The sequence below is a fragment of the Trematomus bernacchii genome, unplaced genomic scaffold, assembly GCF_902827165.1.
Source record: "Trematomus bernacchii unplaced genomic scaffold, fTreBer1.1, whole genome shotgun sequence".
In the NCBI taxonomy this organism is placed as follows: domain Eukaryota; kingdom Metazoa; phylum Chordata; class Actinopteri; order Perciformes; family Nototheniidae; genus Trematomus; species Trematomus bernacchii.
In genome coordinates this window covers 811,541-836,975 of record NW_022987560.1, presented here as the reverse complement: position 1 = coordinate 836,975, position 25,435 = coordinate 811,541, and the positions used below count along the sequence as shown (strand labels likewise).

At 42.2% G+C, this 25,435-nt stretch overlaps 1 protein-coding gene across 1 annotated transcript in view; it reads right to left on the bottom strand.

Annotated features, from left to right (window-relative positions):
* Positions 1 to 2,664: 2,664 nt before the first annotated feature.
* The window catches only part of LOC117477345 (collagen and calcium-binding EGF domain-containing protein 1-like), an 83,710-nt gene continuing 60,939 nt past the window's right edge, over positions 2,665 to 25,435 (bottom strand). The window contains exons 3-11 of the mRNA XM_034124038.1: positions 17,554 to 17,606; positions 15,987 to 16,121; positions 15,579 to 15,716; positions 13,881 to 14,014; positions 13,420 to 13,525; positions 10,836 to 10,975; positions 10,428 to 10,463; positions 10,164 to 10,199; positions 2,665 to 3,682 (exon numbers count right to left, since the gene is read on the bottom strand). Of these exons, the coding sequence (XP_033979929.1) occupies positions 3,494 to 3,682; positions 10,164 to 10,199; positions 10,428 to 10,463; positions 10,836 to 10,975; positions 13,420 to 13,525; positions 13,881 to 14,014; positions 15,579 to 15,716; positions 15,987 to 16,121; positions 17,554 to 17,606 (967 nt within the window). The 3' untranslated portion in view covers positions 2,665 to 3,493. The remainder of the gene's footprint in view (positions 3,683 to 10,163; positions 10,200 to 10,427; positions 10,464 to 10,835; positions 10,976 to 13,419; positions 13,526 to 13,880; positions 14,015 to 15,578; positions 15,717 to 15,986; positions 16,122 to 17,553; positions 17,607 to 25,435) is intronic.

Here is a 25,435-nt window from a genome sequence, read left to right as displayed (position 1 = left end):
CCCCCTGACATGCTGCTTCTGATGTGTTTCATGTTGTTATTCCTGATCCTGGTCGCCCCGGCAACGAAGCAGTGACCGCACGGCAGGGGGCGGGGCCTCAGGTGAGACGAGCTGTCAAGGAACGCGCACACACACACACACACACACACACACACACACACACACACACACACACACACACACACACACACACACACACACACACACACACACACACACACACACACACACACACACACACACACACACACACACACACACACACACACACACACACATTGATAGAGATAGGGCAGTTGCTCAGTCTTTAGGGACTTGGTCTTGGAACCGAAGGGTCGCCGGTTCACGTCCTGATCGGACCAACACAAAAAGAAGATGGAGGTAGCTGGAGAGGTGCCAGTTCACCTCCAAGGCCACTGCCGAGGTGCCCTTGAGCAAGGCACCTCACCTCGAAACTGCTCCCTTGGCGCCGGGTACCTGGCAGCCTCTCTGCTCTGCCACCTCTCCTATCTGCATGTGGTTGTGTGTGTGTGCATGTATATCCTCTGTGTTTGCGTAATGTGTGTAAACACAACACAACTTCTTCTTCTTCTTAAACACTGACAGGCAATAAACATACACACATAATCAATATCTATCTATTCATGGATTTATTGGTAAAAAGACACACACATGCACGCACGCACGCACGCGCACGCACGCACGCACGCGCGCGCACACACACACACACACACACACACACACACACACACACACACACACACACACACACACACACACACACACACACACACACACACACAGTAGCCGGGCAGAATTAACTGAGATCTGCAGGATCAAAGGATCAGACGAAGAGAAAGGCCAGACAGGGTGAACAGATCAAATGGTTTGTGTGTGTGTGTGTGTGTGTGTGTGTGTGTGTGTGTGTGTGTGTGTGTGTGTGTGTGTGTGTGTGTGTGTGTGTTAATCTTCAGACTTCGAGCTGTGACAGGCCCTCTGACAGCCTGTGGTCTATAATCATCCCTCCAGCTGTTCATTTGACCTCTGACCTCTGCTCCTCACACCTCTGTAACGACACTCAGCCACGCTACAGTTCACCAGAGGATAATGATCCGGGGGCAGAAGCTCCCCCGTGATGAACGTACTTCACACTGCGTTTTCGGGAAAGTATGAGCACTTTTGAGGGTGGTTGTTATACATGTTGAGCTGTGAAAACGTACTTTGGTTTCCTCACCTCAGCTGCAGTGGAGATAAACTGTGATTTAGCGCCCTCTGCTGGTGGAGAGGCTTCACTTCAGGGAGCAGATATAGTCATATCTTGTCTTTCTTTCTTTATCCAACATTAAAATGTCCTTCAAGACGTAAAAGCAGCTGATCTAATTGACAAATACTGAAGGAGTTATGAGGATTTTATCGACGGTTGTATGATATTTGTAATAGTCAACAAGCTGGTGTCACAGCAATAAAGGTCAGAGCATAACTGGGCAGGTTCCTAATTGGTACTGTCAATCTTGGCAAGCCCTGTGTCCGGTCTATTCTCTATTTATTAAGCAACAGTTTCAGCTCCAGCTTTTCACCTGACATTGAGAATAACTCTGAAGACATATCAACACCAGCAGCTGGTTAGCTTAGCTTCAAGTTAGCATTAAGAATGGAAACATCCACCCCTTTTTCAAGTGTTCATGCTAAACTAAGCTAACCGGCAGCTTGTGGTCGTTTCACAATTATTAGACGGACAGAGAACGGTATTTTCTCCTCTTACTCTCTTCATATATAAAAAAACGGTTCCTTTATTTAGTTTGTTTATGGCCATCTCTTCTTTGTTTTGGTGTTGTGTTTTTGCTCACATTCTTATTTTGACAACACCATTTTTGATGCACTTACCTTTGGCCCTTCTTTGTGAGAATTGTGTTGATGAGGTCTTTGCTATTGGACGAACCATTGATAAAACATCAACATGTATACAGTTTAAATTTAGAGTCAGAAAAACCTTTATTGAGCAGTGAGTGCTTCCCAGTACAACATGTGAGACCCTCTTCCCTCTGGATCTGGTTCCTTCAGGCCATCATTCAGAATATATTCACGCTCACCACGCCTGTGTTTTGGTTGGAAGAGTCATTTTATTCCTGATGCAAATGTCATATGTCCTCTGATTGAGAAGCAGCTTCTACTCTTTGAAAAATGTCCAAACATTGGAAGTCTTACATATTTACACTCTCTCTTTAAAGGGGACCTATCATGCAAAATGCACTTTTGTACGTCTTTTCTACATGAATATGTGTCCCCGGTGTTCCAGGGAACTCACCAAGTGTCAGAAAACACAACCCTCTCTATTTTCCTCCATACCCAAATCTCTAAAAAAGGGGCTGCAACGGATCTGATAAAAACTGATCCAGATTTGAACACTGTCCTGACGTCAGGACAGTGGCGCTACGACTATTGGGCCAACTCCACCAATCAGGAGGAGACAACCACGACATTGCCGTTCGAAAGCGCTGGAGACGCTGTAGTACATATGCCAGGCCTGTAGATGGTGCTGTTCTCACTGAATCTGCCCAGAGCTAGAAATTGTCAAATTGAGCAAAATGAGGCATGGCTAAAATGCATGATGTTTGGTATTTTGAAAAAAAAAAAGTATAAATATGCCTTATAGAGGTATGGTCCTACATTCTATTATTCAAATATAGCATGATAGGTCCACTTTAATTAAATATATGAACACACTTTGTGCTAAATGTTTTACGATCTTGAACTTGAGTTGTACAAAAAAATACTTCAAACATTTCTGAGTTAGTCCAACAGGATTGGGATTGAAATAATCATAAACGTCCTGAATGAGCTCCTGAAGGCGCCTCAGGGGAGCTGCAGAGCTCCCATTGGCTGCAGACTCAGGAAGAGGAAGGGATGCAGACGATAAAGTTCATCCTTTGAAGTGGTTCAGACATAAATACGAATCTTCCTCGCTCTGTGTCCTGAACACACACTCACCTCAATCCTCACACACTCCCCTCACTCTCAAATTTTCATTTGTTACAGGCCTGGCCGGTCACTATTGAGAGTAGCAGCCGCAAGGGGTTGTGGGTTTTGGAGTCTGTGTGTGTATAAAAGTGATGGCCGAAGTGCGGAGGTATGAAGAGAGAGACGGAGGGATAGAGAAAGTGGTCAGATAAGGAAAAGTGTCTAGTCTTAGTTGTATGTAATGCAGTGTCAGTTTAACTGTTAACTGTGAAGAACATTAATAAAAGGAGGTTCTTCCCACGGCACCCGAACGCCCCGTTCATCTTTTTCCCTCGAAGTGTCTGGGCAGCTGGTTACCGGCTGACAACAAGCCAAGTCAGAACTCACCGGTGTGTTTTCGAAATTACGGTTTCGGTGCCGAGATACCGGCTTTAGGTAACAAAAGGAGTGGTTCAGAGAGTCACTTCTTCTTCTCAGTTGTACTGTCTGTGTCAGATTCTCCCTCCCAAAGAGTCTTTGTTTCTCACGTCGGGGTTCAGGTGCTCAGCAGGAGGTCTCCCTGTCCGGAGCCCCACTCCACAAAGTCCATCTCCCCGCTGGAGTGCGTTGGGTTATCCGGAGTGATGCCCCTCCGCTCCCCGAACACCTTCTCCTGGAGCTCGATGATGTCGTTACGGATGTCGGCCATCATCAGCAGGAGGAAGTCGAAGGAGCCGGGGGGGCCCTGGGAGGGAGGAGAGAGGAGAGGAAAGAGGAGAGAGGAGAGGGAGAGGAGAGAAGAGAGGAGAGAGGAGAGAGGAGAGAGGAGAGAGAGGAGAGAGGAGAGGAGAGAGGAGAGAAGAGAGGAGAGAGAGAGAGGAGAGAGGAGAGAGGAGAGAGGAGAGAGGAGAGAGGGATTGGTTAATGAGCCTGAGGAATCATTTGGGTTTGAGGAGCAGTAATCTGGGTTTCCTTTTTGGAGATGTGAGGCCCAATAATCCGCTGGACGACGGCTGCACCCTTGTGCAAAGCCCCAAAACACAATGGAAACCAGGGGACAGTGTCACTGGAGACGTACCCAACATTTAGGATTATTTTTAACAATGTGATCGGAACGTCACCAGCTTTATAATCCTGAACGTCACCAAGCGCTCCGGTCCCTGCTGTGTGCGTCACTCTTTAGTGTCCCCTGGTCTCCCAGCTGTGTGCGTCACTCTTTAGTGTCCCCTGGTCTCCCAGCTGTGTGCGTCACTCTTTAGTGTCCCCTGGTCTCCCAGCTGTGTGCGTCTCTCTTTAGTGTCCCCCTGGTCTCCCAGCTGTGTGCGTCACTCTTTAGTGTCCCCTGGTCTCCCAGCTGTGTGCGTCACTCTTTAGTGTCCCCTGGTCTCCCAGCTGTGTGCGTCACTCTTTAGTGTCCCCTGGTCTCCCAGCTGTGTGCGTCTCTCTTTAGTGTCCCCCTGGTCTCCCAGCTGTGTGCGTCACTCTTTAGTGTCCCCTGGTCTCCCAGCTGTGTGCGTCACTCTTTAGTGTCCCCTGGTCTCCCAGCTGTGTGCGTCACTCTTTAGTGTCCCCTTGTCTCCCAGCTGTGTGTTTTTTTTTTTTTTTTTTTTTTTTTTATTTTTTTTTATTGAACATTTTTTTAAACATACAAAAGCTCGGTGAGGATATCATCAACTTATCAACATAAGTTCAAGACATTCATTCACAATAAGACAAAAAAACATAACTAATACATCCAGTAAGAGCCAGGGGGAAAGAAAAAAGCATAAAGGCACAAAAACATTTAAGAGGCATTAAGCTTACTTAAAATAATAACCATTTGGAAATGTCATTGCAAATCTTTATAGACAGGTTACAAGATTGTATTTTTCTAAGGGACAGAAAAAAGGACTTGAACTCATTTATGAAACAGGGAAAGGAGGGCTTGCCTCCTCTCCATTTACTACAATGTAAATGGTATTTACCCAAAATAATAATTATATTTACCAAATCAGAAATGGGAGAGTCCAAATTATCAATATAATATAAAATGTGATATATTTTGAAGGCCGGAATATTTGTTAATTTAAGTAACAACCAATCTCTCACATTCGACCAAAACAATTCAGAAAAGGGGCAAGAGAAAAATAAATGTTCCAACGATTCATCAGATAAATTACAAAAGGAACATGGTTCCACTTCAAATTTAAATCTTGAATTTAAAAAAGTAGAAACCGGGTAGATTTTATGAACAATTTTAAAATGAGTTTCTTTTGCTTTAGGGGAAATAGGCCATTTTATAAAATAAGATAGAGCTTTTTCCATTACAGATAAAGTGTCTAAATCGGTCACTTGAGGAAATAAGCCTCTGTTAAAATTGTGAAAAATGTGGGATTTCAGGGAAGCATTAATAGATTTGTTATTCTTAAGAGTATCGCCAATAATTTCCAAATTAGGTAAAACTGATACAACATTTGAGTACAGTAAAGTATTATGAATCATTCCAATAAGTGGTACAGGAATTGCTTTACAGATTTTGTTATAATCTTTAGCAGTACACGTTATATTGTATTTCGTTGAAAAGGCCAAAAAATCTAGCAGTTTACCATTGCAATCTAGTAAATCTCTAACAAACAAAATACCCCTCTCATGCCAATCACTCCTAAACAAGGATTTTCTGTTTATGATAATCACTCTATTGTTCCATAACGTAGATCCATGAGGAGAAAAATTGTGGGTAAATATCATCTTCCAATAATGAAGTATCTGCTTATGAAAATTTGACAATTTGGTCGGAATCTTATTAACCTCAAAATCACATTTTAAAAGAAAATCAAACCCTCCTAGACGTTTAAATATGGCCTTTGGAATATGGAACCACATGGATTCTGGCTGGGACAAAAAGGCTTTCAACCATTTTATTTTAATTGTTCCAATCATCGATTCAAAGTCTAAAGCTTTAATTCCGCCTTTATCATATTCTTTAACAAGCTGTGACTTTTTAATGTAGTGAGTTTTATTTCTCCACAAGAATTGGAAAATAATTGAGTTGGCTTTTTTTATATTAGCCGAAGAGACAAAACATGAGTGGCATGGATAAATAAGTTTAGATATACCTTCTGCTTTAGTAAGAAGAACTCTGCCAAAAATAGTAAGATCTCTAGTTAACCAACGACTGAGAGATTTCTTCATATCTGTGATACGGTTACAAATATTAAGATCTTCTCTCCTGATATAATTTTTAGATAATGTTATTCCCAAATATTTCACCTCAGGTACCACTCTAATAGAGTCAATAGTGGAATCATCACATGAATGGATAGGGAGTAATTCACATTTTGAAAGATTAAGAGATAACCCTGATGCTTTTGAAAAAATTGAAATTGTGTTAAGAGTTTCCTTTACCATGGATTTATTCTTTAGGAAAATGGATGTGTCATCCGCAAATTGACTAATTTTGAACTCTTTGTCAAAGAGGGTAATGCCTAATATTTTGTGATTCTTTATAATAAGCGTTGTTAATACTTGGGTGGTCAGAATAAATAATTTGGGGGAAATAGGACAACCCTGTCGAATACCACGTAAAACCTTAAACCTAGGGCTCATTCCAGGGTTCAAAGATACAGAACTATAAATGTCCGAGTAGAGCATCCTAATTATGTTGCAGAAATGTTCACCAAAACCCAGAAATGTCAGAGTTTCCATTAAAAAGGAATGTTCAACAGTATCAAAAGCCTTGTAAAAATCCAGAAATAGTACGAGACCTTCAGTATCAATAAACTCCTGGTAATCAAGCATATCCAATATCAGTCTGGTATGGTTATGAATACTTCTGCCCTTTATAAAGGCTGATTGACATTCATCTATTAGTTGATTCAGACCCGAGTTTAACCTGTTAGCATAAACATGTGCTAAAAGTTTGTAATCATTACATAACAGGGTAATAGGTCTCCAATTATCCAACAAAAGATTATTTTTATTTGGTTTTGGAATTAAGGTAATAAGGCCATGTTTCATGGTTGGCGAAAGGTTTCCTGCTGAAATGCAATCTGTGAACGCCTTATAAAGCATTTCTCGCACATCTGACCAAAAACATTTATAAAACTCTATGGTTAAACCATCCAGCCCTGGTGATTTGCCACCAGACATTTGCAGTAATGCACTATCTAATTCTTCAATTTTTAGTCCATCGTCCATATACTGTTTAAAAGAATAATCTATTGTCTTTTTGAATTCTGTAATTTTACTAAAAAAGTTATCACAATTTTCTTTAGAAAACTTTGAGTTATATAAATTGCTATAAAAAAGTCTAATTTCTTCATTTATCTGGTCTTGATTTTCAATAGTGACATCATTAATAATCAGTTTTTGGATTTTCTTTTTCACTTGTCTTTGCTTTTCAAGATTGAAGAAATAAGAAGTGTTTTTCTCTCCTTGCTCAATCCATCGGGCTCTCGAACGAATAAAAGCTCCCTTTGCTTTTTCCAAATACATGTTGTCTAATTGAGTTTGTAAATTGTTCAGTTGAATTTGCTCATCCAATGATAACTCAGCTTTAAGGCATAAATTATTAATTGCACTTGTCATCTCTTGTTGTTTTTGTTTCTTTAATCTAGAAGAGTATTTACAGGATTTTATCGCAATCTGTCTCACACTAAATTTAAACCATTCCCATTTACTGAGAGATGACATATCCAAAGCCAGAGTTTCTTTTATCAGTTGTTTGATCTCTCTACAAAAATCTGCATTCTCCAAAAGACTATTATTGAATTTCCATATAGGTTTAAGATTGGGACTGAAGTTGCATAGTAAAAAGGACAAAGAGAGGACACAGTGATCCGTCAGAGGTGATGCTGAAATGTCACACTTTGAGACATTATTAGTTAAACTAGTAGAGATTAACCAATAATCGAGCCTAGAGCACTGACCATTGTTAGAAGAGTTAAACCAGGTATATTGTGATTTTGAGGGATTATTTATTCTCCAAACATCAGTTAAATTAAGTTTAGAGGCCAAGTGAATAATAGAATCATTAAAATTATGACATTGTCCCCTTAAAGGAAGACGATCTAACCACTCATCAGGAACTACATTAAAATCCCCTCCGATTATAATCTTATCAGTCATATAAAGTGCTTTCCATTCCTCTAATTTTTGGCACAAGATTGAAAGAAAATTATTGTTTTGAATCTTTCTGTTATACCCATAAACACACACCAGTATGTAATTAGACCCATTAACATCAGTCACAACCATTAGCCAATGACCGTTTGTATCACTCCTGTGGTCAATTATATTTCCAGGTAACCTGTTAAATAAAATCATCACTCCAGCCGAATGTGTTGTTCCATGGCTGAAAAAAATGTTGTCTCCCCATTGTACTTTCCAGAACTTAGTGTCTGCCTCTGCAGAATGAGTTTCTTGCAGAAAAACACAATTTGCTTTTTGTTCCTTACAAAAAAGAAAAATTGCCTTACGTTTCACATTGTTTTTTAGCCCCCTAGCATTTAAGGATATGAAAGATAACATTGAAAGAGCAAAGATAGAATCTTTAAGAAAATGCGCAAAGGAATGTTATATCGATGCGCAGGAGTGAGTAACGTAGCCCTTAACAAACATATTTAGTGCAATAGCTCACAACATTTTGAATATAACCTGAGACAAGTCCAATCAAACACTCAAACTGAGAACTTCAGCATACCTACTGAGGACAGAAAACCTGCTCCCTGTCCTTCCAGTTAATTACTGCGGTGTTTTTCACTTTATTCCGGGTCCACTCTTTTGTTGTCAATCAGCGCGAAGCCTTCCTTCAAAAAGGCTCTCTTCCCCTTTCTCCTGGCTTCTTGAACCAGTGGCCACAGCTTGGAGCGAGCCTCCCGGTCCTCCTTGGAGAAATCCTCTTTGAAACGAATGTGCATCTCGCTGCAGACTCTCGCATCTTTGGACTTTTTCCAGATCTCGTCACGAACAGTCCTCATCCCGAACTGAATGATGATTGACCGCGGTGTGTTGTTGGAAGTAGCTGCATTACCCTTCATACCCAGCCGATGGACAGTGTCCACTGAGTCACGCAGCTTCTCCACAGACAGCGGAACAACTCTTGTGAGTATCCCGATCACAGCTTCTCTTGTGTTTTCTCCTTCTTTTTCAGGCAGACCATTCATCCTCAGATTCCACCTCCGTTTGTAGCGGGCTTGCTCCTCGCCAGACTTACGTAGTAAAGTGTTATCTTTTAGAAGATCATCAAACTTTTTCTGAAGAGCAGAAATGTCTTTCTTATTTTCTTTAGCTGCTTCAGTGTTTGCTTCAATGCGTTTTTCAAACTTTCTTAACAGCTCTGTCTGTTCATCCATTTTTCCGGATAAGACTTGAATTGCCTGGAGAATGGTGCTGTTGCTATCCTCTGCCATTTGTGTTTCGCCGTGAACCTTCGATTTCTTTGGATTCGGTCCTTTAGTTGGTGTGTGGTCCCGATTTATTTTGTGTCCCTTAGAGTTGTCCGCTTCCATGTCCTCAATATCCGAGTCGTCACACGCCTCACGGAGAACTTTTAAGTTGTAATCGTGGTCGGTCATGCTAGCAGGCACTTTATGTCAAAAGTGTTGGTAACTGGAGAATTAAAGTAAAATGTGACTATTTAAGCTTCTATAATAACTTAAAGTGTATCATGAATAAGCTATTGCCTGTTAGTTTTACAGTCAAGGACTAAAATCTAAACTTTTTCTACGAGCCTGCAACGTTGTTACTTCTCACTCCGCCATCTTCCCGCCACTGTGTGAGTCCCCCCAGCTGTGTGTGTCACTCTTTAGTGTCCCCTAGTCTCCCAGCTGTGTGCGTCACTCTTTAGTGTCCCCTGGTCTCCCAGCTGTGTGCGTCACTCTTTAGTGTCCCCTGGTCTCCCAGCTGTGTGCGTCACTCTTTAGTGTCCCCTGGTCTCCCAGCTGTGTGCGTCACTCTTTAGTGTCCCCTGGTCTCCCAGCTGTGTGCGTCACTCTTTAGTGTCCCCTGGTCTCCCAGCTGTGTGCGTCACTCTTTAGTGTCCCCTGGTCTCCGTTGTGTTTTTTCAGCTTGTTGCAGAGTTTTGTATTTGCAATTTCAATGTCATGTCATGTTTGCAAAATGTGGATAAACGAGGCAGGTTATAAACTTAGAACATGTAACGGTGGCTTTTTAAATCTTATTTATGAGTAGATGTATACAGTAGCTTTAAATTGTGAATCAACTGTGAGTTTGAAATGTAAACTTACCGGTGGACCTCTGGGACCTGGAGTTCCTCGGTCTCCCTGTAGATGAGACCAAATTAAACCAAATTCAACATGTGTGATACAAAAGAGCTGTACGTGCCAATCAGCTAAGGTTGACTTGTTATATGTTTATCTATAGATACCAGCTGTCAGTGAGATGTGGCTAAAGGCACATGTAGACAGTAGAAGACTACACATGCAAACAAAGACACATAAAGACAAGAGTTCAGAGCACAAATGAGGGGAATAAAGACGTGTGATATTGACCTTGAGTCCATCTGTTCCTGTCGCCCCAGTGGAGCCCTGAAAGTACGATTAGACATGAATTAGAAAGTTAGTCAAGATAACAAGACATTTGTTATGAAGACCAGTGGACACTCTTTTTAAAAGGTCAAAAGACATCTTGTTCAGCTCTCTGTCAGCCTGTCCAAAAATCAAGATGGCCAAAATGACAAACTTGAGGCTCTAAAACGGTAGGTAAAAACTGACTGCACCATGTGACCTCACAGTGGATATAAAGTTGGTTGTTCATGTAACACCAGTTAACATTCATATGTTTCCTGTATCATCGAACACACTGAGGCTTTGAGACACTTCTTTGAGCTCCTTAGAGTCAATAATCTGAAACTCAGACGTGGTAACCCCCTACATTATATAAACAGTTTTTCCTCTCACCACAGGCCCCCTGCGGCCCCTCTTCATGTGCTTCAGGTCCGGTTCTGGTCCCACGGGCCCCATGTTTCCCCTCGGACCTCGAGGGCCCGGCAGACCTCTGTCCCCGGGGTCCCCTCTCTTCCCCGGCTCCCCTGGGTGTCCTGGGAGGAGAGGGGAACTTTTAAAAATAGGATAGGCATCAAAATCACACTTACTTTTATTGACCCGAATATAAGAATATTTTATATAGATAGATAGATAGATAGATAGATAGATGGATGGATGGATGGATGGATGGATGGATGGATGGATGGATGGACGGACGGACGGACGGACGGACGGACGGACGGACGGACGGACGGACGGACGGACGGACGGACGGACGGACGGACGGACGGACGGACGGACAGATAGATAGATGGATGGATGGATGGATGGATAGATAGATAGATAGATGGATGGATGGATGGATGGATGGATAGATAGATAGATAGATAGATAGATAGATAGATAGATAGATAGATAGATAGATAGATAGATAGATAGATAGATAGATAGATAGATAGATAGATAGATAGATAGATAGATGGATGGATAGATAGATAGATAGATAGATAGATAGATAGATAGATAGATAGACAGATAGATAGATAGAGGGGTCGTCTTATATTCAGGGTCTAGACTTTTTGATGTAATTACAAAGTCACAACAACAGATGGCACCAAACGATGGGGATCAGAGACTATGATGTTGGCCAGCCTAAATGTGATGTGTTATTTTCCAACACACTTTCTAAAGTTTCCTCTCTACCCTCTTCATTTCTCTTATTCATCAACTTGTAAACTGACTGCATTAATTGCAAGCTCTCCCAGGACAGTTTCATCCCACAGGCCATAAGATTATTAAACACCTGAACCTTTTAAAGAACATCCATAAACATTCATCTGATTGCATCTTGCTAATTATTTATCGAATATATCATATTCCATTTACTTGTATAGACTCTTCTTGCATTATTTCTATTTCATTTGTATTTAATTGAACATATCAAACATTCTCTTGCACTATTTTATCTGTTTTTGCCATATCTGCACTGTAGCACATGACAATAGGCGCTTTCACACCGGAGTACTTTTCACACCAAAAAGATCTGGAACTAGTCCCTAGTTTGCGCAAACCTTTTCACCCCAGATAGTTCCTGCTAGAGAGCAGGGACTTTCTGGGGAGAAAAAGGTTCGTGGGTGTGTCGGCCCAACCCAGTCTCACGGCATTTCGTGTTATTAGTCACGAAATTAATTTAATCTATTGATTCGTGTTCACCAACACGATTTTCACCTTTTTTTCGTGTCACACAGAACGATTTTAAATGCAATGTATTTCTATTGGTAGTATGTTTCGTGCCTGCAACACGTCTTTTTGTCCGGTCGGGTCTTGGAAGACCAGAAGCTGTGTGGTTCATAAACACATGTTCTTACTCAATATCTTACCCTAAGCCTAACCCTATCCCTTTTATTTTAAATTGTATAATGTCTGAGTTTTTTTGCCGTCAGTGAGGAAAAGAAATGGCTCTGTATTTTATGTCATCTTTTTTTCCTTCTAATTTGTTATTATTTGGTGCAGGCACGAAACATACTACCAATATAAATACATTGCTTCTAAAATCGTTCTGTGTCAGAATACTTAAATCTGTAATTTTTTTTATCAGTTTTTCCTTCTAATTTGTTATTATTTACATTGCTTTTAAAATCGTTCTGTGTGACACGAAAAAAATGGCGAAATCGTGTTGGTGAACACGAATCAATAGATTAATTTCGTGACTATAACACGAAATGCCGTGAGACTGTGTTGGTCGGCCACACTAACAATTTCTGATGGCTGGGCTAATTGCAAACCACGCCCCGTAAAACTCCGAAAAGTTTTGTGAAGCCGCCATTTTATTTGCTCGCATTAGCATTATTAGCATTAGCATTAGCCCCGCGCACCAACGGAGAGAGACTAACTTATGGCAACACAAAAGAAAACATGGGAGCGGTGGAGTGATGAGGAGGTGTCGGCGCTTCTGGCGATTTACTCGGAAGACGCTAACCAGCAGCTTCTACTGAAGCCAGCCCCCAACTCCGGGGGACTCCGGGACTTCGAGTGGCAGTATACGCCGTGAAGTTGTTTGCGGCCTGCCAGTAAACCCAAAGCAGTAGAAGAAGAAGTGACGTCAGCGGCTTCATTTGCCTAATCCTCCCTTATTCCGGTGTGAACGCGATCTACTAGGACAGTCCCATGGACTAAAAAGTTCGGGGGGACTAAGAACCGGGGACTAAGTACCGCAAAGTACATGGTGTGAAAGCGGCTAATAAAGCCTTGAAACTTGAAAACTTGAAATTGTGCTCATATCTGGAGCCCCACAGTTATTTCTACTCTACCTCTTTTCTAACCTCACATTTACAGTTCTTTCTACGTTACCTCTTTTCTAACCTCAAAGTTATTTCCACTCTACCTCTTTTCTAACCTCACATTTACAGTTCTTTCTATGTTACCTCTTTTCTAACCTCAAAGTTATTTCTACTCTACCTCTTTTCTACCCTCACTGTTACAGTTATATCTACGTTACCTGGGACCCCTGGAGCTCCTGGAGGTCCTGGAGGTCCTGAGAAACTGTCCGGACTCTTTCCTGTCCTCAGAGACGGTTTGTCACTGCTGTTAACCAGGCCAGGAACCTGCAGACATGAGAGGGAATATATATATATATTAGCTTTTAGTGGTACTGGAGGAAAAACCAGGTAGGATTTATTTCACCCTTAAAGGTCTCCTATCAAGCAAAATGCACTTTTTGATGTCTTTTATACATAAATATGTGTCCCCGGTGTGTCAGGGAACTCACAAAGTGTCAGAAAACTAAACCCTCTCTCTTTTCCTCCGTACCCACATCTCTAAAAACGGGGGAACAACGGAGCTGATCCAGATTTACGTCTGATATGACGTGATATCTAAAATGTGGGCGGGCTTTACACCCACGGCCCTATCAGAAACGTTGCTGTCAGAATCAATGAGACGTGTTTTGGACGCTGTTACCTGATTTGGGGACTGAGTGTTTCCCAGCCTCAGTTTCAGCTGAAGCAGACTGCTCTTCATGGAGATGAAATCCTGGCAGGTGAAGGAGCAGCTGCCGGCGCTCATCAGGGTGTCTGACTTCCCCGAGGAACTCACTGCAGAGGAATGCACTCATTAAAGGTCACCTATTGTGCAAAATCCACTTGTTTATGCCTTTTATACATCAACATGTGTCCCCTCTTCTTCATGTCTCTTCTACATCAACATGTGTCCCCTCTTCTTCATGTCTCTTCTACATCAACATGTGTCCCCTCTTCTTCATGTCTCTTCTACATCAACACATGTCCCCTCTTCTTCATGTCTCTTCTACATCAACATGTGTCCCCTCTTCTTCATGTCTCTTCTACATCAACATGTGTCCCCTCTTCTTCATGTCTCTTCTACATCAACATGTGTCCCCTCTTCTTCATGTCTCTTCTACATCAACATGTGTCCCCTCTTCTTCATGTCTCTTCTACATCAACATGTGTCCCCTCTTCTTCATGTCTCTTCTACATCAACATGTGTCCCCTCTGTGTAAAGAGATTCTGAAAGTTTCAGGAAAAAAGATTCTCTCACTTTTTGTCCTGATCCATTTCTATAAAAACCTGTCTGAAAATCAGCTGATCAGATTTTGGCTACTTTATGATGTCATCATGATTTTTTGGCTTGTGTAACCATTAGCCAATAACCAACCAAGGTAACCCCCCCCCACCTTATCACCTGAATCTCCTCCTAGAGCACCATTAGGCGCTTTCACACCAAGTACTTTTCCCAGCAATAGTCCCCGGAACTCTTTAATTCCTGAACTATCTAGCAGATCGCGTTCACACCAGAATAAGTTCCTGAGGGAAGATTATGCAAATGAAGCCGCTGACGTCACTTCTTCTTCTTCTGCTTTGGGTTTACTGGCAGGCCGCAAACAACTTCACGGCGTATACTGCCACCCGAAGTCCCCGGCCGGAAGTCGGGGACTGGCTTCAGTAGAAGCTGCTGGGACTCCCAGCAGCTTCTACTGAAGCATTCCGAGTAAATCGCCAGAACGCCGACACCTCCTCATCTCCACCGCTCCCATGTTTTCTTTTGTGTTGCCATAAGTTAGACTCTCTCCGTTGGTGCGCTGGACTAATGCTAATGCTAATAATGCTAACGCGAGCAAATAAAATGGCGGCTTCAGATTTTTACGGGGCGTGGTTTGCAATCCGCCCAGCCAATCAGAAATTGGAACCTTTTTCTCCCCAGGAAAGTCCCTGCTCTCTAGCAGGGACTAAAAAGGGGTGAAAAGGTTCGCAAAAAAAAGTTCTAGTTCCAGATCTTTTCGGTGTGAACGCAAAATCCCAGGAACTATCGGAACTATTCCTGGGAAAAGAACTCCGGTGTGAAAGCGCCTATTGTGTTCTTTTTAACCAAATCTCTCTCAGAGGGGCGTGGGGAGGGGCTCCTTTTTTTCATCTAAAGTAACAGACAGAGAATCAGCACTTTGGAAACAGGGCTGAAACAGAGGGGATTATGGGATGCTGCAATGATCTGTTTGGTGTTTCAGACAAACACTTCAGAGACATGTTCTGTATATCTGAGACCTGTAATATATTGATGAGAAACAGTATGATAGGGGACCTTTAAGTCCTAGAGAAGCTTTCTGATTCTGAGTTAGCTGGTACATTTTTATCAGAAACTCACAGTTGTGCACAGGGATGCAGGAGCGCTGGTCCGGTGCCAGGATGTAGTCGCTATGGCAACGGCACAGGAAGCTGCCCACCGTGTTCACACACTCCTGATCACACACACTGCTGTCCGGCTGCTCACACTCATCAATGTCTGCAGGGATCAAGAGAAACATCAAATTATAAATATTTTTTTTTATTGTTTTTATTATCTAATTTGACCTTATCGTATACTTGACCTACTTCACTTTTTACTTACTTCTTCATATGCTTATTCATTTATATTTTTATCTGAGTACTTTTATTTTATCTCAAGTACAAGATCTGAGTACTTCTACTTTCAGTACAGGATCTGAGTACTTCAAATTTGACTCAAGTACATGCTCTGAGTACTTATACTTCAGTAAAGTATCAGAGTACTCACCGAGGCAGTACGGACTTTTGTGGCTCCGGTGTCTCTCCCGGTCGAAGCGGTAACCATGGTAACACGTGCAGACGACCCGTCCAAAGTTATCCGTACACTGCTGCTCACAGGGAGACGCTGCACACACATCTACAGCTACACACACACACACACACACACACACACACACACACACACACACACACACACACACACACACACGCATACACACGCATACAACACACACACACACACACACACACACACACACACACACACACACACACACGCATACACACACACACACACACACACACACACACGCATACACACACACACACACACACACACACACACACACACACGCATACACACACACACACACACACAAGCACACACACACACACACACACACGCACACACACACACACACACACACACACACACACACACACACACACAGAGAGAGAGAGATGATTCATGTTATGATGTTTTCACGCACGCACGCACGCACGCACACACACACACACACACACACACACACACACACACACACACACACACACACACACACACACACACACGCACGGACACACACGAGAGAGACTAAAAGTCCTCATCATGAATCTCTCCAGTCTTTATCACCAGCTCCACAAAGGCCTTTACTCACAGGAGACATTTTGACATGAAGTAGAAAAAGCTAAGGTGTAAATAATAAATGAAAAAGATGTTCATGGCGTTGGGGACTCTTGAAACACCTGCACACACAGGTTGCTCCCCTCTTGACTCCTCCCTGCTGAATCCAATGTGACACTTTGTTATGAATCATAATTACTGTTCCTTCGTCACTGGCAGGTGCAGCATGGTATCAATTACATTGCATTATGGGATCAGGATGTGTTCTACACCCATGGACAATTTAGTTTTACTGCAGTGGAAAAGTTTCACACTTAGTTTCAGAAATGTGGACACACTTACATACATGAACACTATATTATAAAACATAGCCAAAGTGTCTGCTGTAAAAGAAGGCCTTTTAAATATAAAGAATGAACCAAAATATATATATATATTATCTAACCCATGCAGTCTTATCATAGCCTCTTCCTGGGACCAAAAAAAGGGAAATAAATCGGTTAAATTACATAAAACAGGAGATAATTATTGATCACTTTTGACTACATACAGTATATGTATTGTTCTCTGTGTGTTCATGGAGAAACAGCGCCCTCTAGTGGCTGAAATTAATCACTTTGACTCTCTGGAGACACACTAAAGTCTATATTTTCACTGTAGACACTAAATCAATTTGTCAGGACAGTTATAAGACATCCTGATCATGATTATATAAGTCCAATCATCACAATTACACATTTATTTACAGCACATGTGGGCAGTTTCTCCCTCGTTCATTATGTGGACTTCTCTGGAGGTCCACAGGGAGAAATGTGTCTCCAGGCTGAGTTTAGTGCAGCTTGTTCTCATCTACAAACAGCTGCTGTGGTGGAGAGATTATATTTGGATTCTGTGATTCAGATGTGAGATACAATGAGCAACATATAGAGCATGGTGTGTTTGGTTGACCTACTTTCAGGAACGCACTGGCCCATCACAAACCTGAACCCGTCACAGCATTTCCTCCTGAAGAAAACAACACAAACATAATCAGATGTTTGTATTAATATCAACATGTGGGCATCAACAGGGCCATGCATTCAGCCTATCATAGTGAAAGGAATAGCTTTGGAAAAGACTTGCACAAAGTTAGATGATAATATCAGTCTCATGTTTGATCAATGAACTCAGTTATCTCAGAATATAGGCTGGAAAAGTGGAAACATCTAGCATGACACTTTCTAAATGTAAACAAAATGTGTATCCGTAGGCTTCTCTAGCACCTATTGATTAAAATGTGTTGTCTTGGTTACAAAAACACAACGTAAAAATAAGAAATGTTCTTTTAATCAGGTGGATATGCGTCTAATTCTTGCCTGCAACCATTCACCTTGTTAGCAGCACAGAGCCATGAAGTTAAACGTGTGTGAGTGTGTGTGTGTGTGTGTGTGTGTGTGTGTGTGTGTGTGTGTGTGAGTGTGTGTGTGTGTGTGTGTGAGTGTGTGAGTGTGTGTGAGTGCATATGTGTGTGTGTGTGTGTGTGAGTGTGTGTGTGTGTGTGTGTGTGAGAGTGTGTGTGTGTGAGCATGTGTGTGTGTGTGTGTGAGAGTGTGTGTGTGTGTGTGTGTGCGTGCGTGTGTGACCGTGACCGTGTGTGTGTGTGTGTGTGTGTGTGTGTGTGTGTGTGTGAGAGTGGTGGGGGGAGGCGAGATGTGGGGGGGGGGGGGGGAGAGTGGGTGGGGGTGTGAGTGTGGGGAACGTGAAAGTGGGGTGCGGGTGGGGGGGCGGGGGTGGGGTGTTGTGTGTGGTGGTGGGGGGGGGGTGGGGTGTAATGGTGGTGGGGAGCGGGGGGGAACGAGGGGGGTGTGTGGGGGGGGGGTGTGGTGTGAGGGTGTGTGTGTTGGGAGTGGGGTAAGTGGGTGGGAGTGGGTGGTGGGGGTGTGTGAGCAGTGGTGGGGTGTGTGTGGGTGGGGTGGTGTGTGTGAGTGGTATGCTGGTGTGTGGTGAGTGAGTGTGTTGTGTGTGTGAGTGGGTGTGTGGTTGTGTGTGTGTGGTGAGTGTGGGGGGTGGGTGGGTGTGTGTGGTGTGTGGGTGTGTGTGTGGTGGGTGTGTGTGTGTGTGGTGTGGGTGTGTTGGTGTGTGTGTGTGTGTGTGTGTGTGTGTGTGTGTGAGTGTGTGTGTTCCCTAGAGCAAGTGGTGCTGCTCTGCATGGATGAGGTGAATGACTCAAAAAGACGATACATAGATATATAGAACAGAACGTGTACCTTTGCTTCAAGGCCTCATGATATCCTCCAGTCGGCATTTGAACATATGCAATTACTGATCAACGCTTTCATTGATTTTTGAGTGGTTTAGTCATCGTTGTAACACCCATGATGATAGCAGTCATAGGAAATGAATGGGTAACCCAAAAATGGACAAAATGTGAATTGGGGAAAACACTTTCAGTCTTTTCTCTGTTCAGTCCCTGCAGGTATTCATATAAACCAGTCGTCTGAGACATTGTGTAAAGCTTTAAAGGGTTTTTGAATTATATGGTGGTGATAATGAATGGCTTTTGTGTTAAAGTAAGAGCAGTCAAAAGTCATATTTCACCGGGAACACCAGAGTAAGGGGGGGAACGAGCGCGACAGGAGGGTTAGATGTGATTAACCAGCATTAGTGTATGTTACAAATGTAAGATATTATAAACTCCCTATGCAACAGTACAGGTGTTAACTACATGCACAACAGTTTTTGCACACGTCCCTTTCTTTTTCAGCCCAGCTGGACCACAGAGAGTGAGTTTGTTTGAAAAGTAGACCGAGACACACGTGCATATAGTTGTGAAAATGTGGTGTGGAGAACATTGAAACCAAACATGAGAGAAGAGAAGCTTCAAAGCTGAATCTGATGAAGAGGAAGAGTCCAGAAAGATGGCAGAGAAGCAACAAACAGGCGTTGCTCAACATGTGGGAATACGAGAGGAGGCAGAGGTGATGAGAAATGCTGAGGATAGAAATGAGTAGTATAGATCCACAGCACATAGAAACTCCAGGATGCTCACTTGCATGTTGGGCAATTAGCATAAGATGTGTTCATGAGCGTTATTTACCATTAGAGCCTATTTGGGGGTTAATTAGGATGATGTTTAAAGTTAATATATTATTGTTTTAAATATCGTGGCTATTGTCAAGTATGGTTTATTGCATCACTCCTAAGCTCATCATAGAAAAGGTCAATGCTTGGCGCGATGTATTGAAACCCTGATGGTTATCGTAGAGTTTCTGCAAACACTTAGACCAGAGGTGTCCGAACCCTTTTCACCGAGGGCCACATGCAGAAAGATATACGAAGCGCTGGGCCGCTCACTACACTGCAAATCTTGCCAAGTATATTTGTCTAATACGTCGTTACACTTGATATAAGACTTAATAACTTCAGTCTTGTTTTTAGACAAGGCATCTTAAGCATCTTTTTAAGTCAAAGTCTCTTAAAGACATCTTATTTTTTAGGAACATCTCCAACTAACATCAGGAAACAGAAAGCGTCTGAACATTTCTGTCTTTTTTTGTTACAAATTCCCCAATTCTGGTCAAATATAGTTCAATAAGTTCTCCCAGCTAAACACAAGATGTCATTTATCTAATTATCCCATCTTTACTTCCAGAAATCTTAACAAGCCATTTTGTACTTGTTCTATTGGCAGATTTGTTCACTTATTAAAAGAGAAAACACCTTGTTTTTATTATATATTTACTCGTTTTTGGAGCAGCATTTTCTCCAGTGTATAGGTGAGGTTTATCGCCTCATAAGTTAAGTTATAAGTTAGCAAAATCAATCAAATGTTGATGCTTGAACATGCTTTAAGAAACAAAAACCCTATCCCAGCTCTCTATAGGGTTTCATTTAATGTGTTAGCAGATCATCCCTTAAAACAGAAGCCTCAGATTGCTCATCATAAGAGGAAACATGAAGGGTCTATTTCAAGCTTGATATGTAAATAAGTCAACTTAAATTTGTTAGAACATGTTTTAAAAACTAACACATGAATACTGTGTAATATATTTGAGCGTATATACTTACAAAATATAAGACAAGCACAAGTTTAATTTGTGGGCTTCACTATACTTTTTGAATTAGCTGAGGGCCGATTCAAAATGGCTCGCGGGCCGGATTTGGCCCCCGGGCCGTAGTTTGGACACCCCTGACTTCCAGATGCTCACTTCCTGTCTGCCGGCTTCTGGTTCCTTCCTTAGTCCACGTTAAAATATGATACATATATTTAACTACGTGTGAAATAACAGCTCCCATCAGGCTCCATTTGTACTTTTATTATATCAGTTTGTGTTCCCTCTCCAGGACTTGAACTCTGACCAGATAACCTACATTCAAAACTATTAAAACAACGACCTCCCCTCCAGTGTCTGACTCTGTGATGTCATCTCGTAACAGGTCAGGAGATGCAGTTCTTTTTGGGGTTTTTTACGACGGCGTTGTGCAACGAGGAATATTGGGAAACAATTCCTCCACAAATGGATTTATGGTGTTTGGCAAAGTCATCCCGTAACGATCCAGCACATGTTACAGACATTACAGAGAGGAAACACTGCTGCACACACACACACACACACACACACACACACACACACACACACACACACACACACACACACACACACACACACACACACACACACACACACACACACACACACACACACACACACACACACACACACACACACACACACACACACACACGTAGAAAAGCGAAGAACTTCTGTCCTGAAGTCGGCGTGCTGTTCCTTCTTCTCCTCGCCCCCCCCTGAAGACATGGAGTTGCTTTTATTTTCCTCCGGCCTCATGCAGCGTGACCCTAAATCACTCTGAACCCCCCTTTTGTTTCTCCTGAATGAAAAATAAGCTTTTAACCAGCGAGCCGGCCTGAAAGCTGATGAGATCCAGATGAGAGCGGCTGTAATCTGCAGCCTGCAGCTCAGAGTGTTGAGAGAGAGGATAATGGGATGGATAATGGAGCGAAGGCTGAGATTTCACTCGTTCAGTCGATCAATCAGTCAATAAATCCATCCATCAGTCGGTATAGGATCTCATGTGAACGCACTGCAGATGCACACTGTCCTTAAAGCAGTTCACATGTTCATTTCAGGTCTTGAAGTGGCACAAAACTCACAATTTTCTGAGACTGTCAACCTCTTTATTTGAGAGGATGAGTCTGGTTATCAACAATTCAGGACTGAGTGCATCATAAACGTAACCCTTTGGACGTGTGCAGACTTTAGAAAGCTTATGTCTGAATGCAAAACCAAAGCATTTTTCATTTGGAAAGCACAGATAATCGATGTCACATACTGACTGTGTTCATTACTAACCATGACGTCTGCAAATGTGATAACGTTTCTTTCATTTGGATTATTTCAGTGCAGCAGAAGAATGTTACCGCACACGAAAAGTGTTTTTATTCGATGTAAATACACTGCATTATTCATTTCATGGCAGTCCAAATGAAAATGAATTGCAGATGAGTATAAACTGACACCTGTTGCTTGATTCAGAACTTCTCAGAAATGGGATCAACATTTGTTTAAATATTAAAATGTGTTCTTTCATCTCAGTTCAGCAAAACGATCTAATGTCCGAGTCAAACAGTCACACATGCCTCACATTTGATGCACAACAAAGCAACTATTGTTTGAATTTTGGTAGATCTGTGGATGTAGAACAGAAATAGAGTATTGTTTATTAGCTACACTACAAAAACTCGAAATCTTGCCAAGTATATGTGTCTAACATCTAGTCAGAATATGTCTCTACACCTGATATAAGACATCATAACTTCAGAAGTAACACTGCAGTGAGATATCAGGTCTTGTTTTTAGACAATGCATCATCTTGTTAAGTGAAATAATCTTTGTTTAAAGGGGACCTATCATGCAAAATGCACTTTTGTACGTCTTTTACACATGAATATGTGTCCCCGGTGTTCCAGGGAACTCACCAAGTGTCAGAAAACACAACCCTCTCTATTTTCCTCCATACCCAAATCTCTAAAAAAGGGGCTGCAACGGATCTGATAAAAACTGATCCAGATTTGAACACTGTCCTGACGTCAGGACGGTGGCGCTACGGCTATTGGGCCAACTCCACCAATCAGGAGGAGACAGCCACGGCCATTGCCGTTCCAAAGCGCTGGAGACGCTGTAGTACATATGCCAGGCCTGTAGGTGGTGCTGTTCTCACTGAATCAACCCTTGCTAAAACAGAGCTAGAAATGGTCAAATTGAGCGAAATGAGGCATGGCTAAAATGCATGATCTGTTTGGTATTTTGAAAAAAAAAAAGTATAAATATGCCTTATATAGGTATGGTCCTACACTATATTATTCTAATATAGCATGATAGGTCCACTTTAAGTTGTATATCAGATGAAACACATACACATTTATTAGGAAATCACCAAACTAACATCAGAAAACAGAACACTTTTGAGCATTTGTGGCTTATATTGTAACACAACATTTCCTGATTCTGGTCAAATATAGTTTAAAATAAGTTCTCTCAGATCTGATTTATCTAAATGTCCCTTATTTTTTCAAGAAATCGTACCAAGCAAATATTCACTTGTTCTATTGGCAGATTGTTGTACTTATTTCAAGTGAAAACAGCTTGTTTCATTATTGATTCACTTGTTTTTTCCAGTGTAGGAGGTGGAGTTTGAAGACTGCAGACCAATGACTGGTTGGAGATGATCCCTACTAGCTCGGCACAATACATTTAAAGCTCATGTCAAGACACACAGGTTAACAACGATGATCAGCCAAGAAAACCCACTGACTTCAGGTTCAGTGGGAAATGACCTGACAGCAAGTCGTTCCATGCAATTGGAAGTTAGACCTGAACTCTGGATCCTACATGGTCTCTGCACATACTTTCACATTGCTCAAACATGTGAAAAAAGCCAAAACAGAGCGAGTGAAAGCTCCCACAAGAAGCTTACAAAGTAAACAAGACAGATAAAAACATGAACGCCGGAGACAGAACTGAGACAGTTGCAAAGAAAATAACTCAAAGATCCAAAAAAGCAGTGAAAACACACACACACTGATCTCACTTCAACACATGGCTGTCTGTCAGTCAGAGAGCTCTCCCCTGGGTGTGTGTGTGTGTGTGTGTGTGTGTGTGTGTGTGTGTGTGTGTGTGTGTGTGTGTGTGTGTGTGTGTGTGTGTGTGTGTGTGTGTGTGATGGACAGGAGGGGGATGTGACCCGTGTGTTTTTTGTTTTAGAAAGTGAAAGGATGTCAGTCAGTCAGACGGTCAACTTGACACGGCGTCTAAAACACAAACCGTCGCACACTGGAATGAGGCAGAAAGAAGCATTAACAGTTAAAGAGGCCCTTAGTTTTAGGGGTTTTGGACTCTGGTTTCAGACAGAGGGTGAAAAGAGGTGCTGCAGCACAGGCAGTATGAGAAACATAAAGAGCTTTTTGAACATTAAAGCATGGAGACATGTAGAGACACTACATACTGATATACACCTGAACATCAGCAGGAGAGGACTCTTTAAAGTAGAGACACTACATACTGATATACACCTGAACATCAGCAGGAGAGGACTCTTTAAAGTAGAGACACTACATACTGATATACACCTGAACATCAGCAGGAGAGGACTCTTTAAAGTAGAGACACTACATACTGATATACACCTGAACATCAGCAGGAGAGGACTCTTTAAAGTAGAGACACTACATACCAGAGGTGTGGACTCGAGTCACATGACTTGGACTCGATTCAGACTCGAGTTACCAATTTGATGACTTTGGACTCGACTTGACAAAATCACAAAAGACTTGCGACTCGACTTGGACTTGAACACCAATGACTCGGGACTTGACTTGGACTTGAGCCTTCTGACTTGAGGTGACTTGATAATTTAATTCAGGGGTCTCCAACACGCCGATCGCGAGCTGCCGTTAGGAGAGCAGAATCTTCAGCCGCTGCAACTCTTGCTGAGAATCCATGCAGGCACAAGATACACCTGAACATCAGCAGGAGAGGACTCTTTAAAGTAGAGACACTACATACTGATATACACCTGAACATCAGCAGGAGAGGACTCTTTAAAGTAGAGACACTACATACTGATATACACCTGAACATCATCAGGAGAGGACTCTTTAAAGTAGAGACACTACATACTGATATACACCTGAACATCAGCAGGAGAGGACTCTTTAAAGTAGAGACACTACATACTGATATACACCTGAACATCAGCAGGAGAGGACTCTTTAAAGTAGAGACACTACATACTGATATACACCTGAACATCAGCAGGAGAGGACTCTTTAAAGTAGAGACACTACATACTGATATACACCTGAACATCAGCAGGAGAGGACTCTTTAAAGTAGAGACACTACATACTGATATACACCTGAACATCAGCAGGAGAGGACTCTTTAAAGTAGAGACACTACATACTGATATACACCTGAACATCAGCAGGAGAGGACTCTTTAAAGTAGAGTCACTACATACTGATATACACCTGAACATCAGCAGGAGAGGACTCTTTAAAGTAGAGACACTACATACAGATATACACCTGAACATCATCAGGAGAGAACTCTTTAAAGTAGAGACACTACATACTGATATACACCTGAACATCAGCAGGAGAGGACTCTTTAAAGTAGAGACACTACATACTGATATACACCTGAACATCAGCAGGAGAGGACTCTTTAAAGTAGAGACACCACATACTGATATAAACGTGAACATCAGCAGGAGAGGAATCTTTAAAGTAGAGACTCTACATACTGATATACACCTGAACATCAGCAGGAG